Raw genomic sequence first — 26,322 nt, forward strand, 5'->3', positions numbered from 1 at the left:
TTTCATTGTTTTCTTTTTACTGTGAATGTGTATAAAATATATATCAAATTCTACAGCATTTTAAGTGCCACTTAATGTAGTGGCTTTTCTGCAACATTACTTGAAAACAAATACTGACTTTAGAAAATATTTGGAATCACCAATGTACAATTTACGCTGGGCCCGTGGAGACACTTATGTAAAATAGATTAAAATTCTGATGCTCTTATTTAAAAAAAAACACTTGAACCTTTGAGCCCAGAGAGGGTATTATGCATATTGTGTGCATCCTGACTAATACATAGAATCCACAGCAAATGTTGAGAGAGAAACATAGTCTGAAAGAGAGCTTTTATCATCTCAAAAAGAGATCAGAGGGCATCATAGGTATGTTAACCTGCAATACGGTATATTTGTGCCTGTTGGACCGATTCAGAAAGGGACTTAAGCACATGTTTAACTTTAAGCTTGTGCATTGTCTTACTAAAGTCAGTGGACTGATACATGCTTAAATTTCAACTTGTGCCTAAACATCTTGCTGAATTGGGGCCTTACTGCTTCAAAAATAAATGTGGGTTCAGTTATTTTAAAAGTCCTCTTAGATGATATTTGAAAGAGCCAAATTCTGCTCCGAGCTATTCAGATAATAAATTTGGAGTAATTCATTGGAAGGTCAGTAGTTACATCAGATTTACACCAGAGTAACTGAGAGCAGAATTTGGACCATATTGTTGTCTTGTCTTATTTAGCTACTAATTAAACATTGAATTTTATGACCAGTCTAAATCTGCTTTTTCTGCATTGCAGCTAGGCACAGTAGCAGAGCTTCTTGATGACCTGTCACCCTCTGGGCCAATAAGAAGCACTTACCCCTTAACCTTTGTTCAGCTGCAGCAGGTAAGACTTTCTCATGTAACTACTAAGTGATCATTTTCCAAATCTTACATGAAATTCAGCCTTGATATCACTGCATTGGGGTGAAAGGTCTTAAACCATGTCTGAACTCTGTCCTTTAAATCTTGCAGTGTTGTACTTCTTACAGTAGTTGTTCCCAGGTTCCTTGGGTTGGAGTCCCCTCCCCATTTGTGACGCCATCCGTTCCTGCGGCCACCATATTTTTGGCATCACTGCTGAATCTCACGCAGGGTTTTTTGGCTCATTTTCTCTCTCCCTTTTTATGTATTTTTGTTATCTCTGCTTTCCATTTTTTATTCATCCTCACTATCTTCCTCCATTTCTCTTGCTCTTTCTCCCCCCTTATAGTCTCTCTGTCAAGCACTAGGTTTCAAAGATCCCTTCCACCTTGTTCCTCCCTGTTTTCTAGATTTTCCCCACTCTTTCTCTTTGTTCTGTCTTTTCTTTCTTTCTCTCTGGTATATAGTTGGTGATGTGTCAAAACATCTGCCAGGGACAATTCTCTTGATAAACAGGGCAGGGGATCTGTGGGGATGGGGGTGGGGGGTCACAAGGTTGATGTTTTGTGGGGATCTTGTTTATTTTTACTTCCTTTCCTCTTCGGAATGTAGGTAGAAGAAGGTAGAGAGTAGTCACCCAGAACTCATCAGAGTGCACACATCCCATCCACCAAGGGGCCTCTACACCACTGGCTGATTTAGAAAAATACCCCTTGAAAAAGCATCTTGCTCCCATCTTCCTCTTCTTGCCGTGTCTTCCTCCTACTCTCCCCACATCTTTTGCACCTTCTCCCCGACTTCTTTTCTGTTCCCCTCCTGGCTGCTCAGTGGCCCCACCTTTCCACTGCATGCATCTGGCTCCCAGATCACCCCCTCTGCGGAGCTAAGTACAGATTAGGAGCCAGTTGCCTGCAGCTGAAAGAAACAACCACTAGGAAATGTGTGGTGGGCGGGACTGCTGAGCAGCTACCTGCCCCATAGTCCCAGGCCACTGGATGGCATGGGTTCAAAACCCAATTCTGAACGTTAGCTGGGCTGGGTTCAAAACCCAGATCTGCCCTGGCCAAACCAGAACTACCGGCCGGTAAGCTGGATGGCTTTCCTTCTCTGCCTCTACTTGCACATACCAGAAGGATCAGGCCGGGGGAGAGAGGCTCAGGAGCTGTCCTGCTGCTTCTGTGGGAGCAGAGAGCAGGCACTCTAGTCAGCTGCTGAAAGACCCTATGAAAAGAAACTAGGCGGGCAGTTTAAAAGGAGCCCCTGACCACTCAGCCACCTGGTTTCAGCATCCCTGCTCATCGGGACATGTTTCAAGCAGCTCCTCTTCTCCACACTCTGCTGGTCTTTGCAGCTGTTACACCCTGTCACCTGCCTTGGTCTCATGGGGACCTCAGAGATGTCAGGAGAAGGGGCGGCCCATAAAGGTCACAGCCTCCCTCTGTTTTGTTTTTTCCTACCATCTGTGCTGCTGGTTGAATGCATTGGTGGTTACATGTGACTGGCTGGAACTAGGGTGACCAGATAGCAAGTGTGAAAAATCGGTTCGGGGGTGATGGGTAATAGGCACTTATATAAGAAAAAGCCCTAAATGTCGGGACTCTCCCTATAAAATCGGGACATCTGGTCACCCTAGCTGGAACTGCCATGCTCCCACCTCTTCTTGCCCCAGAGGCTGGGAACCAAGTTAAAATCCAATTCATGTCAGACTGGTGTTATGTTAATGTTACTGGGGAAAAACAGAATGGTTTCAATGTGTTTGTTTCATTTGTTACAGGAACAAATCCAGCAGCACTGATTTTATTGTCTCCTGATGGCAATATTTCACATGAAAATATTCCTAATTGTTCCAGTAACATAGCAGCTGGTTCTCCTATACAGGCAGTACTGGTGTCAGTTTTTGGTTGTAGGGTGCAGTCTTTTAGCTTGTTGCCTAAGCTTCAGTTGCTACGTTTTTTCCAGTTGTCAGTAGTTCCCTGAAAATGGATAAAAATCAGTGGATTCAGTTCATGACCCTTTAATCTTATTGAGGTGCAGAGGAGGAGAAATCTTAACTGAGACCTTTATCTTTAAGGTTATGTAAATATGTGTAGGAAACTTTATGAAATTTACATTGAGTATTAAAGATGGAAATCACTTGACAAGATTTTAACCAGGATATCTGAAATCATTTGTGATTATCGCTCCAAACAGGGTATGAAAGTGGAAATTACTCTTCTAATGTGTAGGCAGAAATTCTGGTTACTGGTTTCCATTGTGTGGCCTCAAGTGTAGCCTCAGAATAACTTGGTTCTCTAATTGTTTTCTTCTAGTATTTTGGGTTTGTGCTGTACAGGACTACCCTGCCAAAAAATTGTAGTGAGCCAACACCACTCTTTTCGCCTTTAAACGGAGTCCACGACCGTGCCTACGTCTCTGTAGATGGGGTAAATATTGACCTTACAATTACTGATATCCATGCCTGTCACTTGCCTTCTTTGGGTAGCTATGATTAATAATTGTATTGTGTACTTTGTGGCTTTTTCCCCCCATGTACACACATACAGTTTAGTTTATTTAATTTAATATGAAATGTAAAGAGAAAGAAAGGGATCATACAGCTGGTACATTCTACACTTTACTAAAGCTTTTGAAATATTCTAATCTGTGCACACCATTTCTATGGTCAGCTTGAAAGTCTTACCATTAGTATCAAGACAATTGAAAATTGGTCTAGGGTCTTCATACGAGTAGAAAAAAAAATCTATAAGCTGGGCTCGCTTACTACTGGTTTGATACAAATCAGAAGTTGACTATATTTGATCAGCTCCTGCAGATTGTTTCAATTGATTATTGCAGGAAACTTGAGTCTACATCTTTTCTTGTGACATTGGGTTATTGACCACAAATTAAAAAAAAAATTTTTTACAGGATGTAGATTCCTCCCCCACTTTCCTCCTTGAACTGTGTACAGCACAGCTTTGTTCCTGCTCAATAAGGAGAAAAGTCAATTTATGGACTGTCAAAGCCTAGCTTTCATTCTTTATTCCAACATATTGCATTAATATTTCTTTAACGTACCCTGTTTTCTATATAATACATCAAGGGTGTATTGTATAGTAAACAGTAGTCTCTATTGGCAAAATCAAACTATGGTTTGGTTTTCTATTCAGAATCTTAAAGTGTTTTTACAAAAAAAAAATGCATCAGAGCTTAATCTGAGAATGAGTCATATTTTCACCTATAAAGTGTGCAAACTGTTTTCAGTCATCTGAACAGACCTTCACAACTCGTTGAGTTTTTTAGGAATGAAAAGCCTTGCAGAGCTTTGAAATTTCAAAACCAATAGAATTAGTGAATGAAGTGTACCACACTTTTGAGGAAACTGATAATTTTCCATTATTTGAATAACTGAAACACTACTTAGCTGAATATCTGACCAATTTAAATGATAGTTGTGGGGGTTGAGTTGAGCAGGGCAGCAGGGGGATATTTTCCTCTGTACAAACTGGTAAGCCTCAAAAATGAGTCATCCAGTGTAATAGCCTGTGTTTTGTCTTCTGTTTGAGCCTTATGTTATTTTCTCCTTTTGGTGTTATGCTTACAGGTTCCTCAGGGCGTCCTTGAAAGAGGCAAATCATACGCGATAAATATAACCGGGAAGGCTGGATCAAATCTGGATGTGTTGGTAGAAAACATGGGTCGAGTAAACTATGGTAGATACAACAATGACTTTAAGGTAAATTTAGTCACTAATGATTATACAATTAAACTTGTCAAAGCACACCAGAGATCAGCTTTTCTTCTATTGGTAGAAGAAAACCTTAATGCAATAGTAAGACCAAAGGGTTCGGGAATATGCTGGTGCATACCTAACTCAGAATACAACTAATACTTTTCTTATGAGTCCTGCTCTCATTGAGGTCAAAGTGGCATTAAAAGCAGACACCCTTTAACTTTTGGTGGTTTTATATCACCCACAGGGCTCTCAAGAGGTTTGAGTCTTCTGACGTATCATCTAAGGATGCATGAACCAGTTCAAATGAATTCAAAACAGCTGAAACGTAATTTAGAACTCAAGCTCGCTGGAGTTTGCAAATTCAGATTTTATATATAAAATTAGTACTTTTGAATGTCCATACATGTCTTGGTTCAGTTGCAAGTGCTGCACTCTTGCAGCATTTTTCAGCATCCCTGCAAGAAGGATCCCTCATGCAAATGCTTTATCTTGCCAAATTTCCAGTCCAGGTTTGAGCAGATGAGATAAGGCTTGGTTATAAATCTCAGAACCTCTGGGTGCTTATCTAAAGCATACTTCTGAACTGTAATTCATCATTAGTAATGTCCCAACATTGTATTAACATGAACCGGGGGAAGTGCTATCATATGAATTTTGGTGAGTATCAAGCTTGGTGTTGACTTCTGTTACAGATGGGGGAGAAGTAGTGACAGGACCACCGTTTTGTTATGTTTGTGCTGTATTGAATGGACTACCTTTTTATGTTTGTATTGTGCTTAGCACAATAGGGCCCTGATCACTGATTGTCTCTGGTTACTACTGGAATACAAATAACAATGGAGCAGTGGCCAGGAACCCACTTTGCCCGTCGAAGGGAATCTGTGGCTCAAACTGCAAGAATAACTATTGGAGACCCAAAAATGTGGGTAGCTTGGCTTTGGAGGTGCAGTGGTTCAGACTTTAATCCTCTTCTGGAGATCTAGGTTCAAATGCAGATTACAGTGGGTTTCAAGAGTCTGAATTTGGTGCTCCCTAGTGGCATATTTACCCATACCAAAAAACTATAGTACAGTGTGACACAACTGGCCGTCACTACTTGGGAGAGACCAAGGTCTGAAATGAGACTGCTACAAGCCAAGATGGAAGTTCTTTAGAAGAGCTGCATTGGGTGGAGGCTTGCACGGCTGTTTGGCAGGATTACGGCGAATTGCAGTCAGATTAGTGATGCTTCGCTGGCATGAGCATGACTTTTGGAAGAAAAGTAATTTCATCTCCAGTCTGCTTCAGGAGTTGACCATCTGGCCATTAAAATGGGGTTTCCGTAGCCCTATTTGTGGCATCAGGTAATCCTGACCATTTATATCAAGATCTTGTCTTTTCTGCAGCCCCTCCCCACAGGTAAGCTAGGCACCTCACAGTGCTGTTAAGATTTTGGCAAAGACTTACAGCCCAATTTAGATGTGAGGGCAAAAGCAAACCGCTAGAGAAAGGCTAGAGGAAGAGAAGGTGCCACAGCAATGAGATTACGTGGTTACTCAGCAAAGGCATGTGTGCAGAAGGAGGAAGTAGATTTTTTAAATACATGAAAATAAATAAAAATAAAATGTCTTTCTTGACTTGCTTTGGTAGACCGCTCTCTAAATGTGTCTATCCAAAGAACATCTGAGACTTGTCAATGTACCGCATCTAGTGGATGTTGCTCACTGTCTTCAGTTATATTAGGCAGTGGATATTTTATGGAATCCTGACTAAGAGTTTGATGTTGTTGTCTTCCAGGATGGTGAGATGCAAATTATAATTCCCTAGTGTGACAGACCCAGACCAGTGGGGTACAGGAGTCTAGTAGAGGGCAAATATACTGGTCACTGGATGAGTAGTTTTCTGTTCCCTGAGTGACCAGAGCAGGGGCTGCACTAGAGTAATCAGGAACCTGCTAGAACCAGTTAAGGCAGGCAGGCTAATTAGGACACCTGGAGCCAATTAAGAAGAAGCTGCTAGAATCAATTAAGGCAGACTAATCAGGGCACCTGGGTTTTAAAAGGAGCTCACTTCAGTTTGTGGTTTGAGTGTGAGGAGCTGGGAGCAAGAGGCATAAGGAGTTGAGAGTGAGAGGGTGTGCTGCTGGAGGACTGAGGAGCACAAGCATTATCAGACACCAGGAGGAAGGTCCTGTGGTGAGAGTAAGGAAGGTGTTTGGAGGAGGCCATGGGGAAGTAGCCCAGGGAGTTGTAGCTGTCATGCAGCTGTTACAGGAGACACTATAGACAGCTGCAGTCCACAGGGCCCTGGGCTGGAACCCGGAGTAGAGGGTGGGCCCGGGTTCCCCCCAAACCTCCCAATTGACCTGGACTGTGGGTTCTTCCAGAGAGGAAGGTCTCTGGGCTGTTCCCCAACCCACATGGTGAATCTCTGAGGCAAGAAAATTCGCCAATAAGCGCAGGACCCACCAAGATAGAGGAGGAACTTTGTCACACTAGATAGACAGTGAAAGAATGATCTGATAATGGTGATAATGCAGAGCAAAAGGATTTAAACCAGATTTAGGTTTAACATAACATCAGAATGGCCATACTGGGTAAGACCAGTCATCACCTCGCCCAGTATCCTGTCTTCCAACAGTGGCCGGTGCCAGATGCTTTAGAGGGGATGAACAGAACAGGGCAATTATCGAGTGGTCCAGTCCCAATATCTGGCAGTCAGAGGTTTAGGGTTGGTCAGAGTATGAGGTTTGCATCCCTGACTATTTTGGCTAACAGCTATTGACAGACCTATCTTCCAGGAACTTGCCTAATTCTTTTCTGAACCCAGTTATAGTTTTGACCTTCACAACATCCCCTGGCAATAAGTTGCATAGGCTGACCATGTGTTTTTGTGAAGAAGTACTTCCTTATGTTTATTTTAAACCTGCTGCTTGTTAATTTCATTGGGTGACCCCGGGTTCTTGTGTTATGGGAAGGAGTAAATAACACTTCCTTATTCGCTCTATTCACACTAGTCATAATTTTATAGACCTCTAGCATATCCCTCCTTAGCCATCGCTTTTCTAAGTTGAACAGTCCCAGTCTTATTAATCTCTCCTTGTATGGAAGCTGTTCCATACCCCTTATCATTTCTGTTGCCTTTCTCTGTACTTTTCCCAATTCTAATATACATTTTGTGAGATGTGATGATCAGAACTACATGCGGTATTCGAAGTGTGGGCATTATATTTTCTGTCTTGTCTTATCTATCTTGGTCCTTAACAGTCTGTTAGTTTTTTTTGACTGGCCCTGCACACTGAGTGGATGTTTTCCACAATAACTCCCAGATCTCTTTCTTGAGTTGTAACAGCTAATATAGACCCCATCATTTTATATGTGTAGTTGGGATTGTGTTTTCCAATGTGCATTCCTTTGCATTTATCCACATTGAATTTCATCTCCCCTTTTGTTGCCCAGTCACCCAGTTTTGTTAGATCCGTTTGTAACTCGTCTCAGTCAGCTATGGACTTAATTATCTTGCGTCATTTTGTATCATCTGCTAATTTTGCCACTTCACTATTTACTTCTTTTCCAGATCATTATTAATATGTTGAACAACACTGGTCCCAGTACAGGTACTTGGGGGATCCTGCTATTTGCCTTTCTCTACTGTGAAAACTGACCTTTTATTCCTACCCCTTGTTTCCTTATTTTCAGCCAGTTACTGAACGATGAGAAGACCTTCCCTTTTATCCCATGATTGCTTCCTTTGCTTAAGTGCCTTTGGTGAGGGACCTTGTGAAAGGCTCTCTGAAAGTCCAAGTACACTTTATCAATAGGATCGTCCTTGTCCACAAGATTGTTGACATCCTTAGAGAATTCTAATAGATTGGTGAGGCACGATTTTCCTTTACAAAAGCTGTGTTGACTGTTCCCTGACTTATCATCTTCATGGGACGGGGGGAGGAATAGCTCAGTGGTTTGAGCATTGGCCTGCTAAACCCAGGGTTGTGAGTTCAATCCTTGAGGGGGCCGCTTAGGGATCTGGGGCAAAATCAGTACTTGGTCCTGCTAGTAAAGGCAGGGGGCTGGACTCAATGACCTTTCAGGGTCTCTTTCAGTTCTATGAGATAGGTATACCTCCATATATTATTATCTATGTGTCTGATAAGTCTGTTCTTTACTATAGTTTCAACCAATTTGCCTGATACTGAAGTAAAACTTACTTGCCTGTAATTGCCAGGAGCATCTCTGGACTTTTTTTAAAAATCAGCATTACTTTAGTTATCTGCCAGTCATATGGTACAGAGGCTGATTTAAGAGAGAGGTTACATAACACAATTAGTAGTTCTGCAGTTTCATATTTGAGTTTCTTCCGAACTCTTGGATGAATACCATCTTGTCCTGGTGACTGACTTACTGTCTAATTTATCATTTTGTTCCAAAAATTTTTCTATTGACACCTCAATTTGGGACAGTTCCTCAGATCTGTCACCTAAAAAGAAGGGCTCAGTTGTAGGAATCTCCTTCACATCCTCTGCAGTGAAGACTGATGCAAAGACTTCATTTAGCTTCTCCTCAATGGCCTTATCCTCCTTGAGTGCTCCTTTAGCACCTCAATTGTCCAGTGGCCCCACTGATTGGAAGGTTTCCTGTTTCTGATGTACTTAAAAAAAATTATTGTTAATTTTTGTGTCTTTTGCTAGTGCTCTTCAAATTATTTTTTGGCCTGTGTAATTATGCTTTTATACTTGCCAGAGTTTATGCTCCTTTCTATTTTCTTCAGTAGGATTTGACTTCCAACTTTTAAAAGACATCTTTTTGTCTTTAACTGCTTCTTTTGCTCTGTTATTTAGCCAAGGTGGCATTTTTTGGGTCATCTTGCTGTTGTTGTTTTTTAATTTGGGGTATACATATAGCTATGATGGTGTTTTTAAAAAGTTTCCATGCAGCTTGCAGGCATTTCACTTTTGTGACTGTTCCTTTTAATTTCCACTTAACTAGCTTCCTCATTTTTGTGTAGTTCCCTTTTCTGAAATTAAAAGCTACTGTGGTGAGTTTCTGTGGTATTTTGCTCCCTACAAGGACGTGAAATTTAATTACATTATGGTCACTATTACTGAGCTGTTCAGCTATATTCACCTCTTGGACTAGATCCTGTGCTCCACTTAGGACTAACTCAAGAACTTTCTCTCCCTTGTGGGTTCCAGGACTAGCTGCTCCAAGAAGCAATCATTAATGGTGTCTAGAAATTTTATTTCTGCATCCTGTCCTGGGGTGATATGTTACCCAGTCAATATGGGGATAGCTGAAATCCCCCAATACTATTGTGATTTCTATTTTTGTAGCCTCTCTAATCTGTCTGAGTATTTCACAATCACTGTCACCATCCTGACCAGGTAGTCGATAGTATATTTATGCTGCTTTACTCTTATTATTCAAGCATGGACTAGCTGTTTGATTCATTTAAGATTTTTACAGTATTTGACTCTGTGATTTCTTTCACTTATGGTGCCACTCCCCCACCAGCATGACCTACTCCATCATTCCTATATAATTTGTGCCTGGTATTACCACGTCCCATTGATTATCATCGTTCCACCATATTTCTGTGATGCCTATTATGTCAATATCCTAATTTAATACCAGGCTCTCAAGTACACACATCTTAGTATTTAGACTTTTAGTATTTGTATAAAAGCACATATAAAATGTATCCGTATTTAGTTGTTTGCCTTCCTATGGTGTAATTGAATGGAACTCCTTTTTGTTTGACTGTTTCTCTTCATCTTCTACTTGTTCTTTACCAACTTCTATCCTCTCCTCTTTACTAGGACATAGAGAATCCCTGTTAATAGATTTTCCCCTAAAGGATCTGTCCGAACTGTTGGCTTTCCCCCACCTCTTAGTTTAAAAACTCCTCTATGACCTTTAAATTTTACATGCCAGCAATCTGGTTCCATTTTGATTTAGGTGGAGCCCATCTTTCCTGTACAAACCCTTCCTTTCCCAAAAGGTTCCCCAGTTCCTAATAAACCTAAATCCCTGCTCTGAACACTATAATCTCATTCACGTATTGAGATCATGCATTTCTGCCTGTCTAACTGGGCCTGCATGTTGAACTAGAAGCATTTCAGAGACTGCTACCATGGAGGTCCTGGACTTTAATCTCTTACCTAACACCTAAATTTGCCTTCCAGGACCTCTTTCCTAGCTTTCTGGATGTCATTGCTACCTACATGTACTACAACCACCAGCTCTTCCCCAGCACTGCACATAAGCCTGTCTAGATGTCTTGAGAGATCTGCAACCTTTGCATCCAGCAACCAATTCTCCCAGTCATCACATATCCAACTATCTATATTTCTAATAATGGAATCCCCCTTTACTATTACCTGTCTGTTCCTAGGAACAGGAGTCCCCTCCCCCAAAGGGTTATGCTCAGTACGAGAGGATAATATGACATCATATGGAAGGAGTGTCCTAACTCTAGGATTATTTCCCTCCACTCCAGCTTGATATTGTTCTTCCTCAAGACTTTTGTCCTCCTCAACAGCACAGAGAATGTCAGACTATGGGGTGGGACCACTCCACTGTGTCCTGGAAAGTCTTGTGTATGTACCTCTTTTTGTCTCCTTTAGCTCCTCCAGTTCAGCCACTCTGGTTTCAAGAGCCCTCTAAAGGAGTCTAGTTATTTAAGGTGCTTACGGTTCTGAGATACGTTTTGGAAATTTGTGGTTTAAGGGTATAATGCTGGAGTCTGTTAGCTAGTCCAATCTAACTAACCTTGGTAAAACTCTAATTAGGAGAAAGGAAGCCTGGTATCAGTATCAGTGCCTGGTAAGTTGCCTAGGCTCCAAGCTTTCACCAGCTTAGCACATGCCGAAGTACAATTTTACTTGTCCTGTCTTGAGTTTTAGAAGTTACTAGTTAGATTGAGCTAACAATACACCTTTAAATCCTAGCCTGGGCAAAAGGTGTGCACGTGTGTATCTGTGGTGCTTGTGGAAGCTGGTGGACTAAGAGTCCGGCAGACTGAAGTCCTTTCTTTATCTACTGAACAGGTGTTGCATGGGCAACAGTAGAGCCAGTTCCATCTGTGCTACCCTGCCAGTGTGCGTCACCCTTTCTGATGGGTGTGAGAGCCCACGACTGCCAAGAAGGGTAACAAGTGTGCTGGTAGTCTGAGGGATGTGTACCCCTTTTTACTGGGAACTAGATTATAAGATAACAAAATTGAGTTTAGAAGATGAATTATGGAGGAGCCAGTTGTGCTTCCATAGGTAATGGTTGAGTTGAGCTTTTCACAAAAATCCGGGATTCAGCATTTAAATATTAGGAATGAAATCAGGTTCAGTAGACATGTATGGTATGAAAAGAAACCCGTGTGTGCACCAGAGGCTGCAGAAAAGTGAGATCCTTGCATAGAGAAGAGATTAGAATTTTCCAGATACCTATGGAATCAGATACAGATTTCCTTAATGTGCCCATTCCTGGAATCCCGTGATTGTGAAAATTGCAGCTTGATTTTAACACCAAGTTTTCTAACCTCCATGGTTGCAGAGAAAAGCTTGAAAATGTGACCCAAGTGTATCCTAAAGGCTCAAAACCCAGACCTCAAATAAAAATGAGGGGTTTCTTTAGGGTTTTTTTGGGGGGGGGCGGGGGTTGGTTTTTGCTTTTTTTAAACTAATCCTTAATTTTGGGGGACTTGACACATTGATTTTGTTAACATCTTTAATTTTTTCCATACACCTATGGAAAATGTGTAATACTATTTCTTGCAGAGGGGACTCTCTCTGCTGTGGTAAGCAAGGGTTTAGGGGGGAATTATACAATATCAGTTGGGGAAACTAAGAGAAATTAACTGTCTAGTCTTTTTTAAAATACCTTTGTCCTCAAAGCTAAACTTGAGGGAGTTGTGCCACAAACCTTGCAAAAAGGCCTACATTTTTAAAGCAAATAAGGTAGCTTTTGTGTTTCCTTTTTTGGTTAAGGTTTAACAATGTGAAATGGAATTATCTAGATTTTGGGGAAGTAGCTCAAAATATCTGTTGTTTTGCATTTGCTGATCTATGTCTTGTTGCTGAAGGAAACAAAGGAAGGAAGCACATCTAGTGTGGTTGTATGTGCTTCCTACATCTTTTGCTGTACGTTACCTGGAAAACTTGCTTCTCTATTTTAATGCATATTAGAAAGGCGCTGATAAAAACAAAAGACAAAATGTTCATTAGGAGCTGCGGGATCTTAGCACCATTTGAAAGTCAGACTACTCCTTATCTAAGTGCCTAAACATGGATATAGGCAAGCAAGTTCAGAAAACCTGGCCAAAGATATACCATATGACTTGAATTCAGACTGTTTATTAGAGTAAGGGCTTGTCTACATAGGAAAGCTTTACCAGTATAATCCCCTGTGTGGACACTCTCTTATTCTGGTGTAAGAGAGGCTTTTTTTTTTTTTTTTTTTTTCTTTTTTTTTTTTCCAGTTGATCTTATGTCGCTTGGGAAGGGGTTTAAACTATGCTGAAAGACAATTCTTATGCTGGAATAGGTGTGTCTACGTTAGGAGTTATACTTATCTCACTATATCAATTTAAATTCAACCCTGCGGCTTTGGCTGCATGGGAAGGTTTTATTGGTGTGACCTAAGGTTCAAATACTGTAATAGAAACTGTTGTACCAACTTTTGTGGGTAGGGGAGGATTTGATTTCTGTAAGCAAACTTCTGAATCCACCTCTGATTTATTAAATGTGTCCTCACTTAGGTCCCACTTCAGCATGATACTTAATAACATTTTTCACATTAAGCACATCAGTCTCATTGAAGTAACATGGACTAGTATACTTAAAGTTAAGCACATACATAAGTACTTTGCTGGCTCAGGGTGAGCCTTGAAGCCCTGACTTTGTGATACTGTGGACGAGCTACAGTAGTTCTGTAGGAAACAAATAACACTATTTCTACTACTATGTAGAGTGACTCAGTGTTGCCAGCTCTTGTGATTTCCTTAATGCTCCCATTCCTGGAATCCCGTGATTGTGAAAATTGCAGCTTGATTTTAACACCAAGTTTTCTAACTTCCATGGTTGCAGAGAAAAGCTTGAAAATGTGATCCAAGTGTATCCTAAAGGCTCAAAACCCAGACCTCAAATAAAAATGAGGGGTTTCTTTAGGGTTGTTTTTTTTTGGGGGGGGGGGGGGGGAAGGGTTGGTTTTTGTTTTTTTAAACTAATCCTTAATTTTGGGGGACTTGACACATGAGTTTTGAACATTTGGGGTTGGCAATACTGGTGACTACTGTAGTTCAGCCAAGTTTTTATTTCTCTTATCTGTTTTGTACTCAGGACAGTTGGAGGTAAATAACTGTAATGAGATGAGATTATTGATTTTGTTAACATCTTTAATTTCTTTGCAGGGTCTAGTGTCAAATTTATCTCTTGGCCAAGTTACACTCGTTGACTGGGAGATCTACCCCCTAGACATAGACAGTGTGGTGGGCCTTGGCCTAAACAGCAGAGGTGATGAATCAAAAACATCTGGTGGTAATCCCTCAAGATACGCAGCTCCTGCTTTTTACACTGGCAGACTTTCTATTCCCAGTGGAATCCCTGATTTACCCCAAGACACCTATATCAAGTTTCCTGGCTGGACAAAGGTAGGTTTCTTTTTCTAAGATGTTTACCAAAAAACCTGAATCTGATTCTAAAGTCACCTTAAAATTGTTGTTAAAGGTCAAGAACAGCCCGCTAATAGGGGCGGAGGACCACGTAACAACAGTGAGGTAGTTTTGAAGGGTCACTCACATATATCAAATGATATTCAGAGATGTTGAGATCTTGTAAGTGACTAGTCTGTGGCTCATATAATTTACCTAAATCTTGAATAAATCTGGGGATAACAAACTAAGCTGAGGGAAGCTCATATGAAGTAGTGACGTTGGCTAGGCAAATGATGTGCCGCGTAAGTATGCAGCTATTATAGATATAGTGAGTAGGACACAAAGATGTGTGTGGTGAGGCCTATTAGGAATATGGCATTCAGTTTTTGGTCTTTTTTTCTTGGGGGGGTTGGAGAGAGAGCTGCCCTCTGGAGAAGGGAAGTGAATGCAGGCTTTTAAAAGGCTGCTTGTTCTGGAGAAAGTGAGGTACTAGAAGTTGGCCTCTTGAGCAAGAGTGGAGTCAGGCTGGCTGAGCAGAAGTAATAAAGGACATAATTGCTGAAGTGGTGCTAGAAAAACTCTTCATGCCGAGGAGTGGAGAAAATTATCCAGTGTCTTTGTATGGAGATTTTAGCTTTTTTTTTTTTATAAATTAAAAATTGCTCATTAACGAAGCACACAATTCTGACAGTCAGAAGATGAGACTTGCTAGCTCAGGGGAAGGGTCCCAGCAGGAACAGTCATGACCTAACTTGTAACAAGGTTGCCTAAATGATTCTAAAACCCACCCTCATTACCCACAAAAAAATCCCGTTGGAATGCAAAAATCCCTAATCGTGTCTTACAACTGGACATTGGCCTGGCTTCCAGTTCTGAGCCACACTGCTGCCCCTTACATCAGGTTGGCGATTGCAGCTAGCAAGCTGCTTGATAAGATACATGCCGATCCAAGCTTTCCCTTGTTCAGTGACCTCTGTAGCCCACCAGCTACACATCTTTCATCATGGCTGCCACGCCAGGATGTGACAGCGGAGTCCCTGTGGTGGGAAGACTGGTGTTTAATACCAACCACCAATCAGTTTCTCATCACAGACCCTACTGCTCGCCTGCCCAGCTTCAACCTGCTACGTCGTCAGGTCCTTCTTAACTGATTCCAGACTGGGCAAGGCGTCTGTGCAACCAACCAGCTCCATTGGGGTCTTTGAGACAGTCCAAGCTGCGGTGCAGGTTGAACAATGATTACCCATTGTCGAGGAGTGCCTGCTAACCAAATTCAGTGGTGGGCTCTGAGAGCTGCACTTGGCCACTAAGAACGCTAATGCTTGGCTAGGTGAATACACAAATGCTAAATAAATAAATTGGCATGGTTAAACCTGAGTGGGTGGGATTTCCAACAGCTCTCACTGTTCTCTCTGCTTCCATTGAAGCCAGTAGTAGAATTGACATTGACTTCAGGGGGTGCAAGAGGTCAATGCTAAGTGCTTATGAAAATTGTACCCATAGTATAGCTGGGCCCTTTTTGTTTTGATTACAAGCCCCAATTTCTATAGCGATTTAGAACTCCATTTTAAATCCCCATCTAGCTGAAACTGCATATGAGCTGGTGGCATGCAGCAGTTATCGATCTTCTCAAGGAAATCACTTGGATTGGTTTAGCATCCTCTTCCCCCTCCCTTCCCCAGTTCAATTTTATGTCCCCCTCCCTGACTGAGCAGGCTCCTCACTTTAAAAAATGGACTCTTCAGATAGTCTGGCTTTGTCTGTACCTGGGAACAGCAGTTCAGTGATCCCAGGACACACGAATGGCCCAGTGTGCCAGCTCCAAGGCTTGGCCCTTCCTGGCCTGCACAGTTGGTTTGGATTGTTTTGTACCGATTTTGTTGGATATATTTAGACTATCGAAGTAGCTACATCAGACCCAACTCCCTAATATGGATGCAGCTGTAGCTGTATAAAGATGCCTTATACCAATATAGCTGATTCCCCTTCCCTTATGGGAATAAGCTATACTGGTATAATTACCTTTATACCACTATAACTGCATCCACACTAGAGGGGTTGTACCACTTTAGAGGTCTGCCCAGGACTAATTTTCAAGCCTGACCCGGACTTGAACCGACCCAAGCATAGTCAAGCCAAACCTGATCCAAAAGGGTTAAGTCTTTTCAGCCCCGACCCAAACCCAACAGTTACTCCATCCCGCTCCGAACCTGTGCCAGTGCTGTCGTGTGGGCTTGGGGTCATCCTGGGCCTGCAATCTGTCGCCAGCCACCTCCTGCCCTTAGGGCTGGTGCAGCAGCAGCTGCGTGGCCTGCTCCTGCTGGCCGCCACCTGACTGTGTGGCATGTGCTACGGAGTAAGTGTGATGAGGAGTTGCAGCGCCTCTTCCCTGGCAGCACACAGAGCAGTGAGGTGGCAGTGGTTGGCAGGAGCCATGCAGCCACCACTGTGCCAACCCCACAGGCAGGAGGAAGTGATCAGAGCTGACCTGAGCCTGAGAGTGTGGGCTGGTTTCCAGCCCAACCCGAACCCCACACTTGTAGTCGGGTCCTGTTGGGTTGCAAGGCTCTGTACCACTTTACCTATATTGGTATAGTTAAAGCAGTACAAGTTTTGTGTGTGGACAAGACCAGAATTTCTCCCTAGCTGAGAGGAATGAGCCCTGGGGGTGGCAGTCAAGTGACCATCCAAAGTTCATAAGGAGCGCCAATAGCCCACTTTGAGAGTGGAGGTGGGGAGAAAGCAAGTGCAGGGTGAAGGTTCCCCCTAGTTCCCAGGCAGAGGGCCTGGGGAGCGAGACTGCTGGGAGAAGATTCAGCTGAGAGACCTGGGAAAGGGGTTTATATACAGGGAAAGCTGGAGGAAGGCTTATGGAGGAATATGGCCTGGGGAAAACTGAAGGACAAAGCTAGATCTTGAGTGACTAAGGGCAAATAGCCTAATTATAAGATGGAACCTGTAGGAGACTGTGGGCATTGGCCCCCTTCTATGCTGCTACTGTGGGATGTAGGAAGATTAATTAGAGGCAGCAAGCTGAGCCTGGTGGAAGGGCTGAAGATTGCCTAAGACCCTCGGAGGGAACTGCTGTGACCTGGAAGAGTGTAGGGCAGAAGACTGTGTGTTGCCACTAGACTTTATTTTTGATGCTCCGGAAGTGGTGAACTCTGACTTAGCCAGAGAGCTGTCACCTCAGTGCTGCAATGCAGTAAAGACTCCTGCATGCGAGCACTGCAGCAACCTACAAGCCTGTGGGTGACTCAGAGGGGAAACTGGAGCAGTGGAGATGCCTAATGCTGAACTGGATAAGCCCCAGCTAACTTGGGATTCAGCCATAGCAACCTGTGTAGCTGCACCAGCCCAAGCCCCAACTGTAGTCAAGAAAAGCAGTGATTTGCATGGATTGAGGGTTACACAGGCAATGATGCAAGTTATGGCTTTCCTTAGCAACACTTGGGGTTTGCAGGGATGCAGGTACACCAGTTGCTGATTGCTGATTTGGAGCTAATCTCGCATCTAGAGAAGGACATGTAGGGTGATATTTGTTTTCAAAGAAGGAAGCAGAATGACCACAATGATGTGTCTTTATAAAAGAAAATGTGGATCTTGATTTTTCACTCTTCAAAGTTCAGGCCATTCACAGGTTCCAAGATCTTTTGTTTATCCCACAAATTGAAACACAGGCCAATTGCTAAATTCTGATTTGGATTCCAAAACCTACTAACTCTCAAATTTTGGATGAACTTAGATCCAGGGTTTTTGTTTGGCACTTTTAAATGGTTCTGTTCCAACACCTAATGCTTCTTAGGTAGCTTCCACAACCTTTCTGTATTTGCCATGAATGACATTAATGTGATTTGAGAGATTCCTGAAAATTCAGTGGAATTAGTATCATGGCCAAAGATTCCACATACCCGCCCTATACAATGTCATGGTACACTATATATGCATAACCGTGAATGTGTTCATGAAGGACTGTAAGGGTTTTTCTGACATTTTTATCAAGTCCACAGGAGCCTTCAAAATACAGTATTGGTAGAAGTTGAAAATAGTTTTCTGCTATGAAATTGTTGCATACTTCATAGCCATTATTGGGCAATCTTAGTTTGAATGAGTAACATTTTAAAACTTCATTGAAAACAAGTAGCAATTGTTCATCATGAGGTGAGATTTTAAAATCGCTATGAAAATAAGATTAAATAAAAGTACCTCCCTCCAAATGAGTGATAGTTGCAACTCTGTGCTATAGCAACGTACTGTGCATGGTCAGTCATCATTACACTGGCAGGCTTTTTCTTTCATGCAGTACTCTTGAACATTTGTTGTTGTTTTTTAAATGTGTAAGACTAACATTAAGAAATGGATTGTAGTAACTATATTAGTGGCCAAAAGAGTTGTTTTGAGAAAATGGCGCTTTGCAATTCCTCAGTTGTATACAGATTGGCTTAGTGAGTTCTCTATTACTGCATTAATGGAAAAAATGACACTGACTAATAGAAATGCTTGGAAAAAAATATGAGGATGTCTGGTTACTCATGAAACTATTGCATATTTTTTGAAGTTTAGTATATATTAGTCCACAATACTCATAGGTTATGTTCTCACTTATTTATCTATTTAGTCACTTTAATAATTGATGCCCTGCATGATCTGTACAGGTTGTTTTGTTTTTTCCCCCCAGATTTTAGAAATCATGAATGTTGTATTTGTTCTTTATATGCTATTTCTATCTTGTGCTTGTATTTATATATGTTTTGTTTCATTGTTTTAATATTTTATATAAAAATAATAAAGATAAAGTTTTTAAAAAGTCTAAGACTGTCAATCTAGCACCTGTCAGTGGTACTGAATTTACTCCTAAAAAATTGCACAGGTTGTAATTGAGTGCAAAGTTAAGTTGTTGCTGTGTTGTAGCATATCAAGTGTGCTGTATCTTTTTTTTTTTTTTTTTTTTTTTTTTTTTAAACCACAGTGGTTTAGAGGCTCCTGTCTGTTGCAGAACTTAATGGTATGGCTTAAAGGGTTTTCAGAGTTTAGATATTGAACTAGAAACTACTGCTGAGTTGTGAACAACTATCTTGTCCTATAAAGGAAGTTTTCTGTTTCTAATTGCTGCTTCTTCTGTTTTTATTTTGTATAACATGTTGTTTAGTCTATATGGATGTTATAAATTAGTAGATTTGGGGGCATATATGGACATAGGATTTCATAACCATGCTGCATACGTGATCTGTAAACTTAAGAACAGCTCCTTGCAAATTAACCTTTGAGCTCATATTTTCCAAGAAATTGTATGAAGTAAACTGTCAGACTTAAAGACCAGAAGGGACCATTATGATTTTTTTTTTTTATCTCATCTGACCTTCTGTATAGGTCTTAGAATTTCCCCCACTAAGTCCTGCACCAACCCACAAGTTCTCAATGAGCTAGAGCGTATTTCACGTTACCGTAATGAATTCATCTTGTGTGTGGAACCGTAACTTACAGCAATTCTAATGCCATTTTTCACCCTAAAAGATCACAGAAGCAAAGCACTGAGGCAGAATATTTTCTTTTCCCCTATGTACCGCAAAAACAAGCCACAGAATGAGATTAATTTGATTAAAAAAAAATGTTTGGGGTTGAAGTTTAACAACACCTTGGCAAAACAGAGCAAGATAGGATCCTAGGCCACGGAGGCAAATGGAAAGTTGAACTCACCCTCATCTGGGAATTTACCGTCTCTTGGAGAAAAATTATGAATGTGACATAATTTATTTATAAAGATTTGAAATAAATTTACAGAAACACAACTGCAATATAACTATTTTCTTTTTAATACTCTACTAATCTATGTTTGAGAGACTTTGCTACATTTTCCTCACCTTTCATTTTTAATTGCAATTTCACGTACCCTAAGTTTTTCGGAAGCCACAACGATGCTGTTAAAGTCCTACCTTCCCAGTGCCTTATAGAAACCCTTTTATTTAGTCATCATTCTGCCTTTGTGCCATGCATCTCATAGTTTTTTCCCCTAGTCTTAACGGCTAAGGATATTTTATATGGGGAAAAAATTGATGCTTTAATTCACCTGCTCCTGTTGAATTCTCGTCCATTGAAGTCCCAGTGTTCTGAGCCTGTATCTGATTAACACAGAAAGTGCCTTCGTGAGAGATTGGAGCTGTGTGGCATGTTAAACCTCAAAAACATGTGGAACTTTCCTTTTTGTTATGAACTCAAAACAGCCCAGTTCAGTCAAAATGTTCATGAACCGAGGTTCAGTTTTGAGTGAATGTGGGTCCGTTTACAATTCCACTGAAATGGTATGAAACGTCACCGTTTTAAAGATGACTAAGGTTTTTCTAAAAATCATGAGCTTGGGGGTGTTTTTTGCTGCTTGATGTGTTTAAAAGATGCAATTTTTTGAAAGGCTTTCTTAAGCTTGTTTTTTTTACGTTAGAAACAACAATGTCAAGTCATCCCTCTTTTTGCAAGAGTGCTTCTTGGATGTCTCAGATGCTTGTGTGAGATCTCGCATTACCAGACGTGGTCTGGGTCTTTCAACTTTAACAAGAGTATTAGTTTTTCTCCTAAGTCTTGGTGGTCACTAGAACTTGACTTTAACCAAACAACAACAAAACCCACTGAAAACAGTTTAACAGTCTAGCTAAACTGTCCCTTTTTTTTCACAGTTGCTCAGGTTTCTCTTTCGTGATGTTATTTATCAAGTTCTCCTGTTGCCATAGAGACTTTGAGGGTCGGCAACGTCTGAATTTCTCATATCCAAAACAAGCTGCGAATAAATTACTTTTTTTGCACAAAAACTCTGACCATTGTTCAGTGCACTTTTTCAACAAGTCACCTCCCCTCCCCTTTACCAGTTACCTTTAAGCAAATATAATTTTGTTTTCAGGTTTGTTTTAACCTGAAACTTAAAGCAAAATTCAGGGCTGGGAGAGGGTTGGACATTATATCGCTCCCTCTTGAAATAAAACCAAAGGAAGGTTTGCCAGAAGCTCCTGACAACTATAATATTGAGCTTCACAGAGCTCTACAGAGAATGGCTTCAGGTGAGACACAAATGCAACATCCAGAAATTCTGTTGCTCCCAAATGTCTTCAGTTAAACTTGCCAAGAGTCACTTTTTCAAGCTTCCCAAGTAGTATTGACTGGTCTGGGACACAGTAGTTCTGTCTCCTTGGTGTTTTATGGATACTACTAATTTATTTTCTTGGCGTGCAAGTCTTCATTTTTTAGTAAAGGTATATTTTCTTCCAACATCTCATTTTTAAATGTTGACACTGTTTTTAATTAATCAAGGAACTATGATTGTTTTGCCTGTTTTTAAAGTGTGTTTTGATCAGGATTTAAATCCCAGCATATTTTAGCCTGATCAATATATAGTGTGAAAATATAGTGTTTCATTGTATGAAACATGAAGGCTCAATTCCTGTCCTCAGGATGGTAGAGGTTAAGTAAGCTATTAATTTAATAATTCTTATTTGACTTAAAAAAAATTTTTTTTGTCTTTTGGCAGGGACAAATTTGGATCAATGGCTTTAACCTCGGTCGTTACTGGCCAGTCCGTGGTCCTCAAGTGACCCTATTTGTTCCAAGCAACATCCTCGTTTCATCGTCACCGAACAATATCACAGTGTTGGAGCTGGAGCAGTCTCCTTGTGGCATTCAGAAATGTACCATAGAATTTGTAGACAAACCTGATATCAATGCAACACTGCAGTATGAAAACAACAACTGGAAGCTGTTCACTAAAGATTTATGGCTGGACCCTCTATGATTATTTAGGAATGTGTCCCCTTACCTTCTCCTGTTTCTCTACCCCACACCCTCAAATCCTACATTCTGCCCAGGGAAAATCAGTGTTAAAAATCGATTAGTATGTTTAACTGTGGAAATTTTTTCAAAGCACTGAAAGTATAGCTGTTTACTAACAAGAGATACTAAATACAGGGTCTCCTTTAAAAGTGAAGATTCTAGCCTTAGAGTAAGTTGTTGTGCATGAGACTTGACTTAGATGGAAGATAATATTTAACATCAAAGTCTTAGTAAACAGATAGCTTTGGGAACTGTGAGTGCATGAAAAGGAACCTCTTAAACTAGTCGTTTTACCATCTCTTGTGAACATAGAGAAATTTACCTTGCTAAGAACTGAGTGGCCCCACTACCACGCTTATAAACATTTAATCTCCACAAACTAGTATCCAAAGGGTTTGTGTGTGCCAAGTACCATTTGGATTTGACTTGTTTTCCTCCAGGCTTAAATACCTGGTTAGTGTGGCTACTGTTTCAGTCTGCAGTAGCTTATTGCCAGCATGGTCAGTCCTCTTCCCTCCCGCCTTCTTTCCCCAATTTAGAAACCTTCCCAGTGACCTTCAGAATTCTCCCAGAATCTGCTGCTTCTTGGACCTGTGACAGGAAGTATGGGGTAGGTACCTAGAGTGCATTGCAGCTGAAATGGTGAAACAGCACTGATGTGGATGTTAGCGAGTAGCTTCTGGTCACAGGTCTGCCTCAGTTTCCCCTTGGGCTAACTCACTGACTCTCCTCCAGCTCCCAGCACTGGCATGATTTAGCCGTTTGGCTAAGTGACAAAGTCCACTCCTTTTGGAATTAACAAAACAAATCCACAAACAGGGTTTTTGAACCCGTTACAGTCTTGCCTGACTTTTTAGCATTCAAAAATCATCAGCCAAAAATCATGATATTGGTATAATCATGAGACTTTAAGAAAAAACAACTTTTTCCCCCCATTTTGGCTTCTGGTATTTGAGTCTTTGAGGTACACTTGAGTCACGTTCTCAAGCTTTTCTCTGTAACCATGGGAGCTAGATATCTTTTAATGAAACCTGAGCCTCATGTAATAGTCTCCAGGAGCAGAGGTTCTTAGAAAAATACCCAATAACACACGAGTTGTGATAAAATTACAAAAGTTGGGGCTCACTGGGGCTCAGTAGTCCCCTCCCTGGACCTGGTAATCCCTTCCACAGGGATATCCACTTGCCCTCCTCCTGGAGGCACTGCGGAGTTGAAGAGGAATTTCCACGCCACCTCCAGTTGGTGCCATAGGAGAACCCAGTTGTTCTTTCTACTCTGGGTTCTAGTTAGGTGACCGTACAACAGGTAGAGAAAGTCCACTTACATGCCTTGCTTCATCTCCCTGGGCTTGTCTCTCTACGTCTTTCCTACTGTCCTTTCCTGGATTTGCTGTCACTGTCTCTCTCTTTCTAGGTCTCGTCCTTGGCCCACTAGGGTTGGTGACCCCCTCCCAGGTTCTCTCCCAAAGCCTGGTCTCTGTGGGTCTCAGCTGGTTTGTCAGCCTTCTGCAGTTTTTTCTAGCTTGGCTTCAGCCTCTAGACCGCCTTTTCCTGCTCCTGTCTCCACCCATGACTGTCCCCATACTGTCAACCCCAGATTGTTTCTTATGCAGTTCTAGTTGGTCACCTCACCCACTTCCTCCCTTCCCCTCCCTCCCCCCCCCAGCCACATGATCTTCCCAATCCCTGAGGTAGTGATGCCTGCTTTTAAAGAGGCTACTTGACTCCGGTACAGTGGACATTAGGAGCGCGTTGGCAAATTATGACCTTTTTCTTGTGAGAAAAATTGACAAAAACAAAATTAACTTTTCTTTGTAAACCCCCAAACTGATTTTTTTACATAAACCTGAAAATGTCGACAAAAGCAGGGCGGGGAAATCCACATAGTCAAAAAGGCATTTTCTGTCCAAAAAATGTTTAGACAGAACATTTTAAAGTGGTTTTAGTGGGCATGAAGCAAAACTGCAATGGTTCAGAACACAAGTAAGCATGGCTAGTATGAACTCAATAAACTGTTTATGCTTAAACCAGTGCAAGCTGGTCAGTAAAAATAGGTTCAGTTTTCCAGGGCGCACACAGCCTACGGGCCTGTTTCTGGTATCATTTATGCTGGTTTCATGTCCGTGTAACACTACTGACTTTAAGGGAGTTGCTTCTAACTTACAATAGTGCAAGTGAGATCAGATTAGGGCCTAAGTGTGTCATTGCCGTCCAGATGGAACATCCATGGAGCTGTGATGTGACACATTGTCACGATGAAACCGACTACTGAATGCAAATTTAAGGAGAAATTTTTAAATAGGCCTTAAACGTGATCATGTTTTCTAAAATGGGCTGGAAGATTCCCATTTTCCGTCATCTACTGCCATAGAAGATGAAGATTTTGTATCCAATAGTTTTCACTCTTACTTTGGGAACATATTACAAATCACTTGTTGGTATCTTCCATTCTGTTCCAGTTAATTACTAATCATGATGTAAGTGCCTGATTTTTGTTTGCAACCATGCAGAATCTTTTCTTGTTGCTGTCAATGAAAGCTGGCTTTCTATAGCAGTCTCTGTCTCTACTTATTGCTCCTCTTTGGTTTTAATTCAGTCTTGCAAACTCTGTATGAAAGGAGGAGCCTTAAAGAACAAAGGATTGAGATAGTGACATTACAATGTTTTAATAAACTATCAACTTGTTTCCTTTGAATTTATCCAAAGTGAGTAAAGGCTCTTTCTTTAAAGAGGGAGTCTTCTCTCAACCGTAGGCATGCTGAGAGCAAAGAGAAAGAAGATGAGGACATGAGGACTTGTGTAATCTCACAATTTATGAATTCTAGTTGATCTGATGAAATTGCTGTATCATTGAATCCCTCAGTGTATATGGAGTCAGCCATATGGTGTCGGACTGTGTCTCATATCCCCTGAATCAGGGACAATGGAGAGTTGTTAAACCTTGATGAGATGGTCACATAGGTAAATCCAATTTTCTCCAACCTCACTGCGTGGGAACTAGGGTTTGGAATGGTGGAATTTTCCCACAAGGAGAACAAAATATGTAGTGTGGGAAGAACTAGGTTTAGTATATCTAAATATAAGGTCAGTGCTCTTGGGCTCCAGCTGCAGGGCTAAATATAGCAGTGTAGCCATTCAGGCTTGGGCTAGAGCCTGGGCTCTAAAACCTGATGAGGCGAATGAGTTGACCCAGGCTCTGAGACGTGCTACAGTGGTGGGGTCTTTTGCTGTGTAGAAGTACCCCGAGCCAACTTGGGCAGAGAGACTCGCAGAGACAAGGAAGCTTGGGCAGGAGCAGAGGGGCATGCTTTCATGGCAGAGGGGTCCTCCTGAACTGCAGGACCATCTGAGGAAGAGGGAATCTGACTGCAGCAGAGAGAGGCTCCATGATTGAGAGAAGAAACCATGTGCAGGAGGAGGGATCCTGGTTTCCTTAGAGGACTCTGACCTAAAACCAAAGAATGCTCAAGCGGTGAGGAAACTGAGACAGGGAAATGCATACAGCTGTACTATTTTGTCTTGGTTTGTCTATTTCTTGCACTAGCTAAAGTAAAGAGCAATTGGATTTTGGAAGCCTTACAAAGCATATGTGTCTGTCTGCTTCCACTACCATGTGTCCTGGAAGAGATGGAGTGTAAATGCAGAGTACCCACAAGGTTGGAACTCAAGGAAATGGTGTGCTTACACTATTGGGGAATCGGGGGGTGGGGGGGTCAGCAGTGGTCCTGGAGACCTAAGGCAACTGGGTTGCAAGGTCCCATTTCTTTGAAGGGGTAATAGAGAGTCTGGTCCTTGGAATCGTGCCAGAGAGACCAAGAAAAGATACAGTGCTATAGCCCACTCAGTCGAAGGGAAGCTTAGGAGCACCCAGCAGCCTGGTGAATGTTCAGTTGGGGGAACTCTTATCAGAGCTGTGACAGGGCACTTAGAGTAGTGTGGGAGGAACTAGGTTTAGTATATCTAAATTTAAGGTGCTCAAGGAACATTTTTGATTAATAGCTGCATTTATAAGATTGGTCTAAAGCAAACCAGAACAATCAGACGGGGCTGCGGAGGTCCAGGAATGGTTGCTGTGTCTGAAGCGGCTAACTCAGGAGAAATGCAACTATATGCCCTCTCACCTAGTGGTGACGGCTACTGATTTCAGTTATTGTCTTTTTTCTAGTCAATGGCTCTGTGCTCATGTCCCTGCCCAGAGATGCATGTGAAGAGAGAACAGGAATGGAGTGATGCCTCTCCTAGTGAAGGTCCTTCAGTCCTCAGTGTTCTGGTTTTGTAACAG

General features: G+C 41.7%; 1 protein-coding gene across 1 annotated transcript in view; it reads left to right on the forward strand.

The window, feature by feature from the left end:
- GLB1 (galactosidase beta 1) overlaps window positions 1–24,739 on the forward strand; it is a 96,278-nt gene extending 71,539 nt beyond the window's left edge. Inside the window, exons 12-16 of the mRNA XM_054019516.1 lie at window positions 787–876; window positions 3,203–3,316; window positions 4,477–4,608; window positions 13,987–14,226; window positions 21,743–24,739. Coding sequence (XP_053875491.1) covers window positions 787–876; window positions 3,203–3,316; window positions 4,477–4,608; window positions 13,987–14,226; window positions 21,743–22,003 — 837 coding nt within the window. The 3' untranslated portion in view covers window positions 22,004–24,739. The remainder of the gene's footprint in view (window positions 1–786; window positions 877–3,202; window positions 3,317–4,476; window positions 4,609–13,986; window positions 14,227–21,742) is intronic.
- The last annotated feature ends 1,583 nt before the right edge of the window (window positions 24,740–26,322 follow it).

The sequence above is a fragment of the Malaclemys terrapin genome, chromosome 2 (assembly GCF_027887155.1).
Source record: "Malaclemys terrapin pileata isolate rMalTer1 chromosome 2, rMalTer1.hap1, whole genome shotgun sequence".
Taxonomy (NCBI): domain Eukaryota; kingdom Metazoa; phylum Chordata; order Testudines; family Emydidae; genus Malaclemys; species Malaclemys terrapin.